Source organism: Melozone crissalis, unplaced genomic scaffold, assembly GCF_028551555.1.
Source record: "Melozone crissalis strain CALT ecotype California unplaced genomic scaffold, PUWL_Pcris_2 ptg000034l_1, whole genome shotgun sequence".
Lineage (NCBI taxonomy): Eukaryota > Metazoa > Chordata > Aves > Passeriformes > Passerellidae > Melozone > Melozone crissalis.
Window position 1 is genome coordinate 17,189,394 of NW_026535812.1, and position 16,625 is coordinate 17,206,018.

At 52.4% G+C, this 16,625-nt stretch overlaps 1 protein-coding gene across 2 annotated transcripts in view; it reads left to right on the forward strand.

The window, feature by feature from the left end:
* Positions 1–16,625, forward strand: part of DIS3L2 (DIS3 like 3'-5' exoribonuclease 2) — a 180,633-nt gene that overhangs the window by 162,130 nt on the left and 1,878 nt on the right. For both annotated transcript variants that reach the window (XM_054282520.1, XM_054282521.1), the window contains 6 exons: positions 8,428–8,611; positions 9,773–9,859; positions 13,775–13,922; positions 14,027–14,157; positions 14,380–14,484; positions 15,157–15,258. In XM_054282520.1, coding sequence (XP_054138495.1) covers positions 8,428–8,611; positions 9,773–9,859; positions 13,775–13,922; positions 14,027–14,157; positions 14,380–14,484; positions 15,157–15,258 — 757 coding nt within the window. The remainder of the gene's footprint in view (positions 1–8,427; positions 8,612–9,772; positions 9,860–13,774; positions 13,923–14,026; positions 14,158–14,379; positions 14,485–15,156; positions 15,259–16,625) is intronic.

Below are 16,625 nucleotides of genomic sequence, written 5' to 3' on the forward strand. Positions count from 1 at the left end.
TCCAGTGGGAAAGGCAGTCTGATAACAAGCAGTGCTGCCCTGATGTGTGGGTCTGGAGACTTTCCCATCAGCAGAGGGGCTGTCTGCATTCATCCAGGAATTCTTTCCATTCTCCTCCTAGCCAGACTCTGGATGACATTAATATTATGTGTCTTGTCATAAGCTGTGCTTTGGGAGCCAGTGGCATATCAGACTGCACGTCTGAGGAATGTGGACTGCCCGGCTTGGACACTGGCTGTGAGATCTCTCCCCTCTCCTCTGCCCCAGCCTGGCTCTGAGCTCATTCACCCACCAGAAATTACCATGGGCTGGAGAAAACTCAGGTCTCAGGTGCCTGCTCTGGCCCAAGGTGGCTGGGCACTCCCTTGCTTGGGAGCATCCTAATGCATTCCCAGATGTAAGGATTGCCAGCCCAGGTGTCATTGCTCTCGTGAGACCCGGTAGTTGAGGACAGCACTGTGCATTAGTGATCCATCCTTATCCCTTCCCTGTGGCTCTGCAGAATGGGAGCAGGGCCCTTGGCATCATAGCTGCCTCTGAGAGCCGAGATCTTGGAGACCTGGTGGCTCCTTGGAAAGACAGACTGGATCTGACACAGATCTATGGAAAGCAGGACTGGGATTCCCAACTGCACGGCTTCTGGAGGATTGCAAACTCTTTCCCATTATCTTCCCCACAAAGGTGAAGGGGTTGTGCATTCAGGGAAGGGTTTTAACATTGCTGTCACTTTGATGCTGACACCTAGCACAAATGGGAGGTCAGCGTGGCAGTGCCAGGCAGCCCTGAGGACTGGAGACATTCCTAGAAGGGGATTGTATATGAGGCTGTGTGCCCACTCTGAGTGAGCAGCACTCCAGGAGCTTCTTTGGGGCCCATGAAAAAAGGGATGTCTAGATCTAGGAAGGCCATTCCTGGATGGAGTTCTTCCTCTGTGTGTGATGCTGAGAGTAAAGTCCTCTGCCCTGGGCTCAAAAATGTGGTAATTGTGAGAAGATTGTGGAGAACAGTGGAGCTGAGGCTGAGGGAGCCTGCTGAAGTTGTGCCTCCCCATCCTGTGTGGCCCAGCACATGCATGCAGGTCTAAGCTTTCATCCCTGGCCCACAGCATCTGAAAACTCTGTTTTGGCACAGAGGAGCACTTGAGCACCACGCCAGGAGTCTGAAGGTTGTCACCAATTAGCATGGAAAGGAGCAGCCTGCAGTCATATTAACCTTTAATGAAGAGACACAGCCCGCAGTGACTGCATCCTCTGCAACACCAACACTTCAGTCCGAGGATGCCTCCTCTGCCATTTGAATCCAGACAGGAGGGAGGATGGTAGGACGGGCAGGTATTGACTTTATCCCTTCCGTATGAACTACAGATGAGGGTGAGGAGCTCCAGGCTGGGCAAGGGGCCTTTTCCACCCACACAGCTGAGAGCCAAGAGGTCCCAAAGGCTCTGTGGCCACATGTGCCATCCAGCGCTGCGACGTCTGGCCTGACGCTGTGCTGCCCGATGTACTCAGCAATTTCATTTAACAGGGCTGCAAAGTGGTGCTGATAATTTCAAAGAAATTCAGTCAAATGGCTGAGGTTTTTCTAGCGGTCTTAATCCCTGTGTGCAAACCAGTACATCAGGCTTTAAGCAGTTAATTCCTAATCATGCCAAATGCCTTCAGGAGCCCAGCGTCAGCATTGAGAACTTAAAACAGTTTTCCACTGTACTACAGATAATTTGGATAAAGCAAAGAGAGCAGTCTTGTGGCATTTCCAGCCTCAAGGTGTGAGAGTGGTCCATAAGTGACATTTGTATTCAGAGAACCCTCCCATGCATTTGTGTTGTAGGCATCTATTACTGGGAAGGCACCATAGCTAATATAAAGGGCATTCTTTATACCCCGGAAAGGGTGTTCATTATAGAGAAAAGCCATTCTAGCTTAGTAAGAAATGAATCTAAAACTGCCTCAGAGCTGCTATTCTCATCAAGTTTCAATGGTAGCAGTTTTAACCAAGAGTTAATTGAGCAATCTCAGAAAGTGGAGTAATTCCATTATTCAGCTATGCTTTGTACAAGGCTACTGCTAGCTGTGAGAGGAGCACAAATGACTTTCATCAAGCCAGGAACCGCCAGCATTCTTGCCTTTTACTACTTTTTCTTTCAAAAAAAAAAGTAGGTCTTTTGGTCTTTTGGCAACTGTCATTGGCAACAGGAGCTCCACACCAACATTACAAGGCTCATATGTAACTCTGTAATCCAATTTTTTTGGATAATAGGAGATTTGATTTTCATGGCTCTTCAGGCAGCAGTGCTGTTCCAGAGTGGATGGCTGAAGATGTTCCTGTTTGTTGGATAGGCAGTGTCACCAAGAAAACAGCACACTATTCTTGCATAATTTTGCATGGAAAAGAGCCATTGGAAGTGCCCACCCAGCTACTCACCAAAGAGCATAATTGTGTCATTGGCTGCACTCTCAGGAGATGTGGGATTAGCTAATGTTGGTTTTAGAAGAGCTTTTATAGAAACCTCTCAAGTTCCTCTGCTTCATGGAAGAGCTGTAATCAAAAATAAGCGAACACGATTTAAGGAAGAAAAAGTCATACCACATCCAGCATCTTTGGACCTAACACCTTGGGAGAGGGTTTGTTGGTTGAGCCTTGCTGCTGTTTCTTTACTGTTTTCCTTCAGCTGATGCTGCTCCTGTTGGATGTGAACAGGACTATTTGCAGCCTTCTGTGGAAGGTGACTTTGTGGGTGAATGCAGCAGGATTTAGAGTCCCATTCGCAGGGGGTGGCTGTAGATCTCCTGTTTGGTATGAGATTGTGCTGTAACAATAATCCCTTCCAAGCCAGCAGAGAGCAGGGGCTGCCAGCAGTGTACTGCCCTTAGCAAGGGAACATAAATCCATCAGCGTCTTTAGAGCTCTCTCAGACACACACAGACACATCAGGGCTGCCTTTCTCAGCACCAGCTTTCCATGACACTGATTCAAGTGTGATGCTGTCCAAGCTGTACTGTCCTAACCCTGCTTGGACCCAGCGTGGAGCTGGACACACATGAGGCAGGCACATAGGTATGGGCTGAGAAACAGGATGCCTCTGACTGCAGGTTGAAGCACTAACCCATGCTGATCTGGGATGGTAAATCTATCTGTAGATAGGAAGAAATTTGAATAGCAGAAATCTTGTTCCTTTTGTAGGAGGGATTGTGTGCTAAGAGAGAGAGACAAGATGGAGAGGAGAAGATGAGATATTGTGATGGGTTAAGAGAAAGAAGTTTGGTAACCCTTGCAGAGGAGGTTAGTCACATTTGGCTCTAGTCTGAACTGCTGGAAGAATGCTAGGGATTTGCTTGGTGGCAGCTCACCCAGCCAGAGGGATCATCGTTGGAAGAGGGGCTCAGACTCCAGCTCAGAACAGTTCAGCTCCGTCCTTTTGGGAGCAGGTTTCCACAAAGAGCTACACGTGACAAAAAGACCAACTTCTCCAGCCCATCAAAAGCAAAGAACCCTGCCATGGAAGGGCTGTGTGGTGTTTTGGGTTTATCTCTCACACCTCAGCTGTGATAACTCTTCCAACACCTGGATATACCCATCAGTTACATCTTGCAGGAGAGGATGGAGATGTGGAAGGCATTACGGGGGAACAGCTGGGCTCATCTGTCCAGCCCCACCTCACTGCCCTTTGCTCTGAAGCCCCTGGGTCTGTTACCCTGCTGGAACAGCAGGTATTTTAGTGTCCTTTTGCTTTAAGGAAGCTGCCTGCCTCCTTCCTGCACTTACTGGATTGCACACAAAGTACTCCTTGTCTCTCCCTTTGAGCAAACCCTTCTTAGCTAATGTCATTTGTCAAGTTAATCAGGGAGAGTGGACACTTGGATGGCTGCTGTGCAGCCTAGCTGCATTGCCATGGAGACAAGCAGCCAAATAGGCATTTTACTTGCCCTGCCTCTTTGCAGATTTGCCGTGAAAAACCATTATTTTATTTGCCATCAACCAAACAACTTGCTGAGGGCATCAGTAGTTTTTCAAGGTTGCTATCTGGAGATTGGGAAGGGTCTACCTAACATTTAATGGAGCAAATAGTAATGCTGATACTAAAGCAGGTCAAGGGCCTGAATGTGCAGCTCCTCTCTCCACATCCCATAGATGTTTGGCACTGGCAGGAGTTGTCTGAGAGGAATTACAGCCCACTAGCTTGAGTTTGAGGTTGTAATCAAGATGTCATCAGTCCTTTTCAGTGAATGGTTTCGTAGGTGACTGTTTCCCTACAGAAGCTATGACTATCAAAACTACTTTGAAAAGCACCAAGACTTGTGTTTAAGAGCATCTCAGGAGCTTGAAATCTCCCCAGAAGTTGGTGAGGTGTAGGCACTGGCATGCATTGGTCACATTTGAAACTCAGGAGAATGTGAGCCCATACACTCCAGCTGACCTCTTGCATAAGGCAGGCTGAGGATGAGTTTCATCCACATAACTCACAAGCAAAATCTGGATATTGAAAGAGCTGACAGGAGATGTACATATTAGAGAGCTCAAAAGCCATCTCATCCCTCCCTCTCCTTGCCCTCACATGTTAAGTAATGCATGGAACAGGTTTGGAAATGCTCCCTCCTGCAGCGAGGTTAGCAGGACAGCTGGGATCTGCAGGCACCTATGGAGGGACAGCCACCTGTTGACCCCTAGCCCTGTCTGTGGGATGGCAAAGGAAACCTCACATCAGCACAGAAAGGGCAAAAGTTCAGATCAGATTGTTTATGGGATTTTATGGAGCCAGGAGCCAAGGATAGCTCAGCTAATCCAGAGGAAACTGTAGCGATGGCGTTAGAATGCATTTCACATGGGATTCATTCAGCGCGCGTTCAGATGGACCAGTCTTTCTGTCTCCGTTTTTTTAGCCATTAAATATTTTTCTTTGTACTCCTGTCTGCCAGCTGCACTGAGCCAGACTCCAGGCTGGGCTGTTTTAAGAAAAAAACCCACAGAAACCCCAAAACCTCTTGTCGTTTGACCTGCTGACAAGTTAGCAGGGCTTCAGCACAGCTCCCAGCAGCATCAGCAGCAGCCACTGGGCCGGGTCCATGCTCTGCCAGCCAACCTCTGCTCCCACCAGCCCAGCATTCATTGCTTTTCTCCAAGCCACAGTGTAGTGCTTGCTTAGTTGAAGCCCTGGTGAGAACATGAGCTAAAAGTGCGACTGAAAGGCCATGTGGGGAGGGCAGGAAGGCAGCAGCTTTGCTGTGCCCTCCAGCTCCTCAGCAACTGAAGCCTTGCTGGCTTCATGGGCAGTCCTAGCCCTAGCTCATCCTCCTGAGTCACCAACATCCCATGCAGTCACAGTGTGAGCTCCTCTTGGGATTAAGGTTTTCCTTTCAGGTGCAGTGAGGTCACCACATTAAGCTGTTTCATGCAGATCTTGTCTCCTGTCTGTGTCCTGAGCCCCAGACTCTGTTGCTCTGCTGGAACAGGTAGCGTGGCTTAACTCCCATCACAGGTGCCAGCTCCTTCACTGTCCCCTGTTCCCTGTTCCCTCTGCCCCTGGTGAGCTCTCACATGCTCTGGATTACCCCAGCTGTGGCTTGTGCCTACTGGAAGCTGCTTTCTCTTCCTGAACTCCTGATATTGAGAGCAAATCTGACTAGGAGTTATAGAGCAGCCCCACACTCTTCTTCCCTTTTAAGCCTGCAGGAATGCTGCAGCAGGGTGCATTTGGGGAGCAGCTCCATGACCCTGCAGTGATCCAGAGCTGGGAAGGACCCTCTGTCCCTGCAGGGGGGTTTGGCATCAGCCCCCAGGGCATTGCAGCCTTCCCAGGGCACTCTGGTTTGTTACTCTGAGCTGACACAAACCAACCCATCAGATCCTGGGGCTTCCTTTCCCCCCAGATACAGGAGTGTCCAACCATATCCATGTTACCTGATCCTTGAAAGCCTGAGCTGCAGATGCATCTCCCAGAGCCTGTCTCTGCCTTTAAGTGAGAGAGCAAGAATAGCTTTTCAATTCTGAATATCCATGGTTACATCCTGCACACCCTGTCATGGGTGCAAAGCTCCTGGGTGCTTCCCAGGGTGGGATTTTGCAGAGCAGAGTGGGTAGTATGTGCTGTTAGTTTTACTTCAACAATAAAAGCATCCCTGGCAGGAGGGTGCTCAGGTATGTGCTTCCATTTAGTACCTCCAACATCAGAACGAAGGTATGTCCTGGAAATTGTAAAAGCCCAAGCCATAGAATGATAAAACAAAATGCAGAAGTTAATAACCAGGTGGAAATTGCATCCAGCCAAAAGTGTCACTGTAGATGGGAGATGAAGGGTTCACACGCCCATGCTCCTCAGGAACAGACACACCAGGGTCTGCTGCAGCATTTGCTCACAGTGTTCTTCTCTGAGACATGCAATGAGCACATGTTGCCTGTGACAAGGAGATTTTGTTCACAAATGTTTATTGCTTTGTCCTTAAAAATGGGCTTGCATCTTCTTTCTGTAGAGGCTGCAGTTCAAGTGAGATGCAGGGGGACTCCATGGCCAACCTTTGCCCAAGTGTGCATCTGTGTAGCTGAGGCTGGTGCTGGAAATGCCTCCCTCTGCTTGCACCAAAGCCCATGGGAAGGAGAGGTGCAGCCTTTTGCAGCCTGCCCTGTTTTCTGTGCCTCGCTGTGACCTGCCTCGGGCAGAAGGGGCTTCCCAGGTGTGAGCATGGGCTGGCACAGCCTCACACCTGTCCTCAGGCCATGCTCCCCACGTGCTGCTCGGTAAGGGTGGTGTGTGCCACACTCTCAGGAGATGGGGATGGCCATGCCATGACCCGCTGGCTGCCACCGGCTGTCCCACAGCCGAGGTGCCCCGTGCCCCCAGGCCATGCTGTCCCACAGTGTCCCGGACCCCCTGGAGCCGGTGGCCATAGAGGGACCGAGGTTGCCATCTGCCGGTTCTGCTGCACAGGAGCAGCGAGAGCCTGGCTCAGCCCCCTTGAAGTGGCCCCTCGGGAGTTGTCCTGATCCTGCTCAGCATTGCCCACCTGCGACCCAGCCCTTGGCCTTTGGCAGCATGTCCCCATGGGCCGGTGTTCCAGGGGACAGGGCAGGCAGCCCATTCCCATTTAGACCGTGCTGCTCCTGCCCTGCCCACACTGCCCCTGTCCCTCCTGCCCTCCCTGTAGGGCCCCAAGTGTTGGCCTCTGGCACAAAACCCTCTGTGAGAATCCACAGGGCTCTTAATAAGGGAGCTCCTTCCCATTAAAGACTAATATTTCTACTGCTGATGATCACTCTCAGGTGCTTGTTTCTCCTCTGGGCTTGCCTTTATTTCCTTCCTCTTTCTAGTTCTTGGCAAGTACTCCCAGGCTGAGAATGTATGACTGCTGTAGGAGTAACCCAGGAGTGCAGCACCTTGCACATCTCACCTGGGCAGTCTCCCCAGCAGTGGCCAGGCTTGGGAGCTGCAGGAACCCTTGGCTGCAGCCCTGGTCCCCCAGCCAGCCCTGCAAAATCACTGCTTTGCCTGCAGGAGCAACAAGGCTGGGCTGGCACAACCAGCAATAGCTCACTCAGGCATTGCTGGGAGGATGAGGTTGCTTCTGTAAATCTATTATCTTTTTTGGCAATTAGCACCATTTAGGAGCCCTGGGAATACATGCAGGAAATAGCAGGAAGCCCAGTTAAGCACATCTCTGGCTTATCAAGCCCAGTTAAACAAGTCCCCCGTGGCACAGCCCTGCTGCTGGTAGCACAGCCCATACACACGCCAAAGATGATCTCTAGTGCTGGGATTGCTTTCCTGAGCACTGTGCAACCCCAGAGGTTTCCATTCAATGCATGAACATTCAGAGTGGAAAGTGAGGGGCTCAGCCTAGCCTGGAATACCCCAGTACTCTGGAGATTGTATGGAGGAGCCTGTGGAGTCCCTGGATGCCAAAGGCAGCCCTGCTGGAGCAGCGCTGGTGGCTTGTCCTGCCTGGGGACAGAGCTGTGGGTGGGAGCCTGGCGTGGGGCAGGGCTCAGAGCCTGGGCCTGGCCACACATGTGGAGCTGGGGATGGGGGAGCGAGCGAGGCGTTGTTTGCTCTGGCCCAGGAAGACAGAGGTGTGTGTTTGTTTTCTGTGCTATCTCTCGCACGGCGTTTGTTTTGCTTGTCAAGCGTTTCAGGAGATAAAATGACCTAAAGGGAGATTATTTTATCCTAATTTAAGCTGTCAATTTATCACTGACTTCTGCTTGTCTGTGCCAGCAGGACAGCTTACTCTGAGTCCCTGGGGAAACCTCTGCTAGAAAGTGAGAATTTGGGGGGGATTTGCTGCAATCTCACAGCTAATCTGTGCTTATGTCAGCAACTACAAGCTGATTCCCCTGTCCCCCTGTGTCATATTAGTTCCCATCACTGTGGACTGGCTTGGCTTCCCAGGGGCCTCCCCTGTCTAACCTGGGCCTGGGGTTGTTTTTCTCGTGCCGCAGGCTGGTGGAAGAGTTCATGCTGCTGGCAAACATGGCTGTGGCCCATCAGATCTACCGCTCCTTCCCCGAGCAGGCCTTCCTGCGCCGCCACCCCCCTCCCCAAACCAAGCTGCTGAAAGACCTCATGGACTTCTGCAACCAAGTCGGCCTCGAGATTGACTTCAGCAGTGCGGGGACCCTGCATGTGAGTGGCCTGCCAGGGCCATGGGGGCAAGGGGGGGCAGCTACGTGATGGCATGCTCATGGCAGTGTGTGCTTCATTCCCTGGCCCTCTCTGCTCAAGCACAGCTGACAGCTATGCCATGCCAAAACAAAACACCTCCCTCACTCACTATTGATCCCATTAGGACTAGGCAGGGGTGGCCCAGCCTGGCCTAGTCAGCCATGTTGTGCACAGAGATTAGAGCAGGGTGGGAAGGACCTTGCAAGTGACCCCTGCACTGCCCCTCCCTGCAACGGGAAGGATGTTTCAGTGCAGGAGCACTCACTGGGACACCCAGATTTCCTTCTCTGAGCAGGGAATTTGCTCCTTAGCACAAGGAAAGTAGCTCTGCACGGGGCCGTTTCTGTCTGGGCTGCTGCAGGTCTCAGAGAGGGCAGGGTGGGGAGTGGGGTGACTGGGAAGGACTAGAGAGCAGTACTGGGAAAGTTCAGATGCAGCCAGGGCAAGAGGTGTCCAACCACTCCTGTGCTGAGCATGTCCTGAGGCTGAACTCCAGCTGAACAGCACCACGCAGCTTCCAGGATTTTCTTTACTCACCGCAACTGGACTGTGGATAATCCTCTGTTAATCCCATCCCTGCTGGCTCCTGCACGCCCCTCCAGCAGCTGGGACTGCTTTCCCTGATTGCTGTGCCTAGCCTATATCAGCAGAGGCAAGGCTGCTCACTCAGCTCCTCTCCTGCACTTTGAACCCTCCACCCCTTCCTCACTGCTACCCCCAGGCAGTGACCTCCCATATCCATGTCTCCCCAGAGTCCCATTAGTCCCTGTGCTGAAGTTCTCAGCAGTTGGATGGGAGCCAGGCACGAGTCAGGAGAGGGTTTGCATCCTCTCTGTCACACTGCCCAACTGGGGCAGAGCCAGCAGTCCCCATGCCCTGGTGCTCCCTGCCACTGACCCCAGGAGGAGAGCCGGTGCTCAGGACTGTGTGTGCAGTCCTACCGGGGGCTGCTGGGACCACAGCAAAGCCCAATTTCATGTGCACCTTTTGGCTTACAAGGGGATTTTCAGGAAGAAAGGGAATTTGACTTTGACACACTGCTGTTAGCATCAGTAAGGTCTGCCTGGGTCCCTTTACCACCATAACATGCCAGCACTGAATGCTCTCTCTTTTCTCCTCCAGAAAAGCTTAAGTGAAACATTTGGTGCTGACAAATATTCCAGAGCAAGGAAAGAAGTGCTGACCTACATGTTCTCCAGGCCCATGCAGGTGAGAGCAACGCTGTGCTGTTGGGCATGTCTGCTTGCAGCTTTCTGCTGTGGCTGTCTTCAATCCTCGCCTCTTCTGAGTTAGCAGGCTGGTTGTGCACACAGAGGGAGTCAATAATACTGAATGTGGTGTTCCAGGGCTGCCAGCAGCTTCCTCCAGTGCCTCTAGCCCTGTGCAGCTGGAACTGGAGGCACTGGAGCAACAAAGCTTCACTGGATGGCAAGGTCAGGCTGTCTTTCCTCACTGTCCACAGTGTCCCTGTTATTACTGGTTGGGATATTTCACCCTTGAAGTTGCATGAGGGCTGTTAGCAGACTCACAAGGACCCAGCCCTGTGAACAGCTGGGGTGGGCTCCATGGTTCATGTTTGTGTCATTTCTTCACATCATGGTATCCCGACTGGTCCAAAGAAGGAATTAAGAGTAGGGGTGTGCAGCTGGCCATAGGCACAGTCTGGTACCTGCTCTTGGAAGAAGGAAAGTTCTGTAAACCCTTCAGTCTCCCTCCAGCCCAGGTGGCTTTCTTTGACAGTCTCTGCAATGGAGGCTTGCTTGTGCTGCTCACACCAGTTTTCATGTTTGGTGCATCTGTAGCTCAGGACACTTACTTGGGTGTTTATCACCATCATGAAAAGTTTTTGTGAGGCATCAGCTGCATTTGCAGCTGGGCACAGCACAACCTTTTCTGAGGAAAGTCCTACCCCGTGGGGAGAAGGGGCACATTCCTGAAATGATCTCTCTGCTGTGGCCTGCTTATCACTGCAGGAATGAATCATCTTCCCAACATCACTCATTTCACTGTCACTCTTGTAATTAGCTTATTTGCTTCATTTACTCATTAGCAGTGCCTGAAGTCCTGCTGTGTTTCCGGGACTTATTGCTTGTTTGCAAACGGCGCGGGGCTATGAGGCTGTTTAGTAAATCATCCTCTCACATGGGTCCAGCTCAGGAGGGCTGCATTGTAAAGGGCAGGAAGTGTCCTCTGGAGCTGGATGTGTTGTCCCAGATCCTGTATCCTGCTTTGGGTTATCCTGTCCCTTCTGTCACATCCTCCTTTTCTGGTGGAAGGTGCACTGGTGACATGAGTTCCTTTGATTCCCTCTCTAGTCCTGCTGACTGTGGCACAAGCCTGGCTTTGCCAGTAGCAGCATGTGGAGCAAGCCTGGCTGCTGGCCAGGATGGATGAGCAAGGAAAAAGTTCTGCAGTGGCACCAAGGAGGAGATGGGCTTTTGGGGACCCATGGACTTGCTAAGATCTTGCTGTTATAGTCTCCTGAGACTGTGGTTGGAGAAGCAGTGGGAGTGATTTCAGATACCACACAGTGGCTCTCATTAAGATTTAGCCTTGTGAATATGTTAGATTTCATTACATGAAAGAGCTGTCAAGGTTTTGGGGATGAAGTCTTCTGCAGAGCAGATACCAGACAGAGAAAGAGGCACTTTTAAAGGAGATATTCCACAAGACATGATTTTGGCAGGAATTAGGCTCATTCCATCATCAGAAGACAAAGGTCCTGTGTGTTCAGGTGTGCTGTTCAGTCCACCCATACGTGGCAAACCTGCTGCCTGGCACACTCCCATGATAGGCAAAACACTTGGAAGGGGGCAAACAGCTTCCAGGAGGAAGGAGCTTTCCCTGAGAGGAGTAATTTTTTACTGTCTGCCACCAGCATGAGAGCAGATGGAAGAATCAGCCCCATCCTGCTGGATGTCGTGGTCCCTCATGGGGGGGAGGACAGATTTGAGTGGTGGCAGCTGCAGAGCACAGGCACTGAGGGGCCCAGGCTGGTGGTGAGGGCTGGGCCATTGCTCTGGCAGATGGTGCAGCGAGACCGTCTGGTCAGGGCACTGAGGAGTCACCTGTGTCCCTGCACATGTCACAGCTCCCAGTGATAAAGCTGATGCTTCAGGGACAAGGCTGCAGCTAAATCAGCCTAAACAACCTGTCCACAGGTTTAACCCCTGGTTGTGCCAAGCCTGTGTCTTTCCTCTTCACTGAGTGCTGGTGGTCAAGACATCAGCCTCTGGGAGGAGGAGGGAGATGGGAAGCAACTGGTAATGTGTGTGCCTGAGGGAATGCCTGGATTGGCATGCCAGGAGCCCTGTAACAGATGAAGGAGCAGTGACACACCATTTTTCAGGGGCTCAGTCACTCGGGGATTCAATCTGTCCATGAAAGCAAAGCTGCCCCTGGTTGGCTGGGGCTGATTTATTTCCAGGCTCCTCGCAGTTCTCCGGGGATTGCAGCAAACTCTGGGGATTTGAGACCTCTTGTGAGTCAAATCTGTTAATGAGAAAACATCTGCTTCATGCCAGGCTGATGTCACTGGGTTGTGCTGTCACAGTGGTGAGGGTGGGTGTCAGATACACACTGGACTGGGCTCCCTGCAGGCTGCAGCCCTTGCATGGCCTAGGGCAGTATTTTTGCTGGGATACTTAAGCTGCTGCAAATGTCAGTGAGAGCCATGGGCTGCCAAAAGGGTGTCCAGAATGGTGCTGGACCCCACAGTGGCCCCAGTATATCAATGAAGACAACAGCAAGCAGCACAGGACCTTCAGCATCTTTTCTGACTTTAAACAAGGTGGGGTATAACTCAAAACACTGCTAGGCATAGGGCAGGGATGGGCTCTTCCCATTGTCTTTCTCAGAGCAGGGATTTTGACTGGTGCTCTGCTTTCTGCCTGCCTGGCATTGTAGGGACCTTCCTGCCTTCTGCCCAGAAGCCTGGCACAAGTGGCTGGAAGCTCCCTGTGATTCTGTGCTGCCTGTCAGCACAAGGGCACTCATCCTCCCCCACAGCAGCCTCTGGAGCTCGGCGTGTCTCCCTGCCCAGCTTCATTCTGTGGGAGCTGAGCTAATTGAGTGGAGACCATACTTCGTGGAGTCCATCAGAAACAATTTAATTCTGGGTTGTGGAAATTGGCAGCCACTACAGCTCCTATCCCAGCTCTTGGGTCTCATAATAAGGCTGGGACTGATGCTGCTTTTTTTAACCTGCTCTATTTACTTGCCCGGATCAGTGCGTTGCTGCTCAGCAGGAGCTGGCTGCACCACTGGCCTGGAGAGTGGAGGATACAGCTGCCCAAACCAAGGATCCCAGGACGGCTCTGTAATCAGAGCTGGCTACTCCTGTTTTTTTTAAATCACTTGCTCTTATTTTTAAATGAGTTCATTCAATCGCCACTGTGCCGTGACCCCGCCGCCACCCCCCTGACCTGCATAGCCTCCCCTCCCCGCCTGGGCCCAGCCCCCAGTGTTTTCCCAGCCCCAAGAGCTGGTGTTTCACAGATGTAAAAATAAAAGCTGTAACCTGTGGGATAACAGGGGTGACACAGGAGCAGTTCCTGCTGAAGAGGCTGCTGAGCAGTGGTGCTGCTGTTGCCCTGGTGTTGGTTTAGATGGGCGGTTCAGCTGCTCAGCTCCCCAGCTGTCATGGTGGGATGGAGCAGCAGGGATGACAGCAGGGCTCTCTCTCCTCCTTGGAAGCCACTCATACCTGCCCCCAGTGCTCTCCAAGCATGCACAGTGTGTGTGTAAAGCCTGCAGCCAGACCCAGAACCAAAGAGCATCTGATGTGGGCACAGAACAACCTGGGCTCTCCCCTGGAAGATGAGAGGAAGGCAAATGAGCCCTAGGGCCTGAACAGAAGCAGGAGGCTGCTTAGACCCATGGGTGATGTGAAAGTTGATGCAGTCCTTGGGGCCAGGCAGGGACAGCTGGCAGCCAGCAGCTCCTGGCAGTGGCTTTGCCCCTTTTATTCTGTGCTCAGTTTCTGTAGTGCCTGTGCAGCCCAAACTGAGCCACAGGTGAAGGACCATCAGCAGACAGGAGGGCCATTGTCTCACAGAGCCAGACCCCTCCAGCCTCGTGGCACCACCCCTGCTCACAGCCTTGCCTGGTTTCTTCCCGTTTCAGATGGCGCTCTACTTCTGCACCGGCGTCCTGGATGACGAGAGGCTCTTTCACCACTATGCCCTGAACGTGCCGTTCTACACCCACTTCACGTCCCCCATCCGCCGCTACGCCGACATCGTCGTGCACCGCCTGCTCTCCGCCTCGCTCGGTGCGTGTGCTCCCCTGCACGGGCTGCAACAGGGACAGGGGCCATGCATGGCTCTGGAGCAGGAGGGAGCATGGGCATGTTATTGTCACTTGTTCCCTTTGCAGGTGCCAGATCCCCCATCACGATGGAGAAGGAGGCCATCCAGAAACAGGCCGATCACTGCAATGACCGGAAGATGGCTTCCAAGAGGGTGCAGGAGCTCAGTGCTGACCTTTTCTTCTCTGTCTTTGTCAGGGTAAGACCCAAGGCTCTTGTCTCCCAAGGCATCTGTGGATTTCCCTGTGAAGGCCCAGCCTACATGGGCAGGGGCTGTCTCTGCCCACTTGTCTTTAGGAAAAGCAAACAGTGAGAGGACACTCTCAGCAACCACCACTGCTGGATCCCAGGACCTTGAGACACTGTCTTGGGGATTGCTGAATGAGATCTGCTGTGTAGTGACAGCTCTGTCTCTTGACAGGAATGTGGTCCTCTGGAGTCAGAAGCCATGGTCATGGGTGTCCTGAGCAAGGCCTTTGATGTCCTGGTGCTGAAGTTTGGAGTCCAGAAGCGCATCTACTGCAATGTAAGTACCTCACCAGTGTGAGACAGTGCCAATCCTGCCTTGCCAGAGCAGCCTGGCATCACTGCAGGCAGCGGCTGTCCTGGTGCCCTTTTGTGCCAGCCCTGCAACAGGCAGAGCTGTGCCCTAGCTGGGCCAGCCAGAGGGGAGGGAACCTTCCTGGACTTTGCCTTCCATCCCTCAGCCCAGGCAGGCACAAGGGACTGGGGGTCTGGATCAGCCCAGTCTCTGGGGACCAGCTTCTCCCTGTGACATGCTGGGTAAAAGTGAATAAAGCCAGATTCAGGGGAACAGAGATAAGTGTGGATCTGAAGCGAGGACAGGGAGCAAGGCTGGTTTTCATTTCATTTAATCAGGTGGTTTATCTGGGGCTGTGACAGCAGTGCTGTGGGCCAGCACCTGCACTTGGTGACAGCATCCTCTCTTAATAACCTGGTTATATGTCTGGCAATGACATCTTTAACAGGACATAGAGCATGATATATGGGCTGGTGGTGTATGACAGCAGCCCCTGATTTACGTGCTAGGCTCAGGCTCACAGGCTGCTGCATCCCAGTTGCTGAAGAGCTGCAGAGGCAGCTGGGCTGTGCTGGGCAGAGGCAGCCTCAGCCCCATCCACAGGGGAGCTGGAGGAGAGCTGGGGGGGCACATTCCCAACACTGTCCCTGCCTGCAGGCGCTGCCCTTGGTGGACTTCCGCTACCAGAAGGCAGGGAAGAAGCCAGAGCTGACACTCCTGTGGGAACCAGAGGAGCTGGAGGGGGAATCTGTGCCCCAGGTAAGACCTCCACAGCATGGGACAGGCTCACAACACCAGGGAGGCTGTGGGCAACATGTGGGTGCTGTGATGTCTGCAGGGACAGGTCTCACCCTGGGAGGCAGGACTTGCCTCGCAGGGTGTCAGTCCTGCTGTGTCCCCTTCCCAGTGAGCCCAGCTTCAACCTCAGCCTGCTGTGTCATCCATTCCAGTCCCATCACTGCCCTCACAATCTGACCCCTCCACAGCCTTCAGTCTTTGCCCTGCCTGCTGTGTGCCCTGTCTCCCAGTTCAGGTTTTTACAGGAATTGAATTAACATGCTGTTTACTTCCTCCTTCCAGATCATGAATTAAGATGCTAAGTAAGATCAGCCTTAAGGCAGCTCTTATCTAGACCCTTCCCCCATCCTGGCACTCTTTGCCCCTGACATGGCTTTTTCTTGGGGTTTCCATCCCTGTGACAGGGTTTAGCCTCAATTAGGAGAAATTTTTTAAATCAGACTTCCTGAGATGCAGTCTCAAAAGGCTTAACAGCATCTAGAAATCTCTCTCTTGTGTCCCTGTCATCTATTAACTTGGTAACTCAATCAAAGGGAGCAATCACATTTGTCTGGCTTGATTAAGTGGTGCTTCTTTGCCAGCTTTTGTCTGGCATGGCTGTAAAACCCCAGCTGTGTTGACTGCTGCTATCTCTGCCTGAAGGGCTGAATCCCAGCCTCTCCCTGCACTGCTCCAGGGGCTCTGCACTTGAGCCCTAATTCCATCCAAGTCCAGCACATCCCATCCGTGCCCGCTCAGGTTTCCTGACACAGAGTGGGCTGACCCTCCCAGCTGGGGTGATGCATGTGCTGGAGAGTCCTTCCCTTCCCAGGGTGGATGTTGTGATCAGAGCTGGATCTGGCTCTGCAAACATTTCTGCAGGCTTCCCTCCCTTTGAAGCTGAGCTTTCCTCTCTCAGCTTGGCTCAGAGAAGCCCTGAGGATGCAGCCTGGAGTGGCCTCAGTTCCCCCTTTCCTACAGGAGCAGGGATCACTTACACCCTAGCAGGGAACTGATGAAAAATGATGTCCCAGCATGAGCAGGGCCCATTTTGGTTAAGAAAACAGTTGGTAGAGGAAACTCCTCCACAAACCTTCCACACCTCCTAAGAAAACACTGGAGTTCTCCCATGGGATCAGACTCTGAGCTGTCCTCCAAGCCAGCATATCCTTGAGTTTATAAATCTCTAGCCCTGGGATGAGCCAGATTCCTGTGAGCCATGCTGAACTCTGGTAGATGTCACCTGGACACCTCACAGCACCCCAGCTCCCCAGCTGCCCCCAGCCCTTGGTCTCTGCTTCCTGATTTAGCTGAGCCTGGCCAGGCAGTGGGAGCATCAGGGAAGGCTG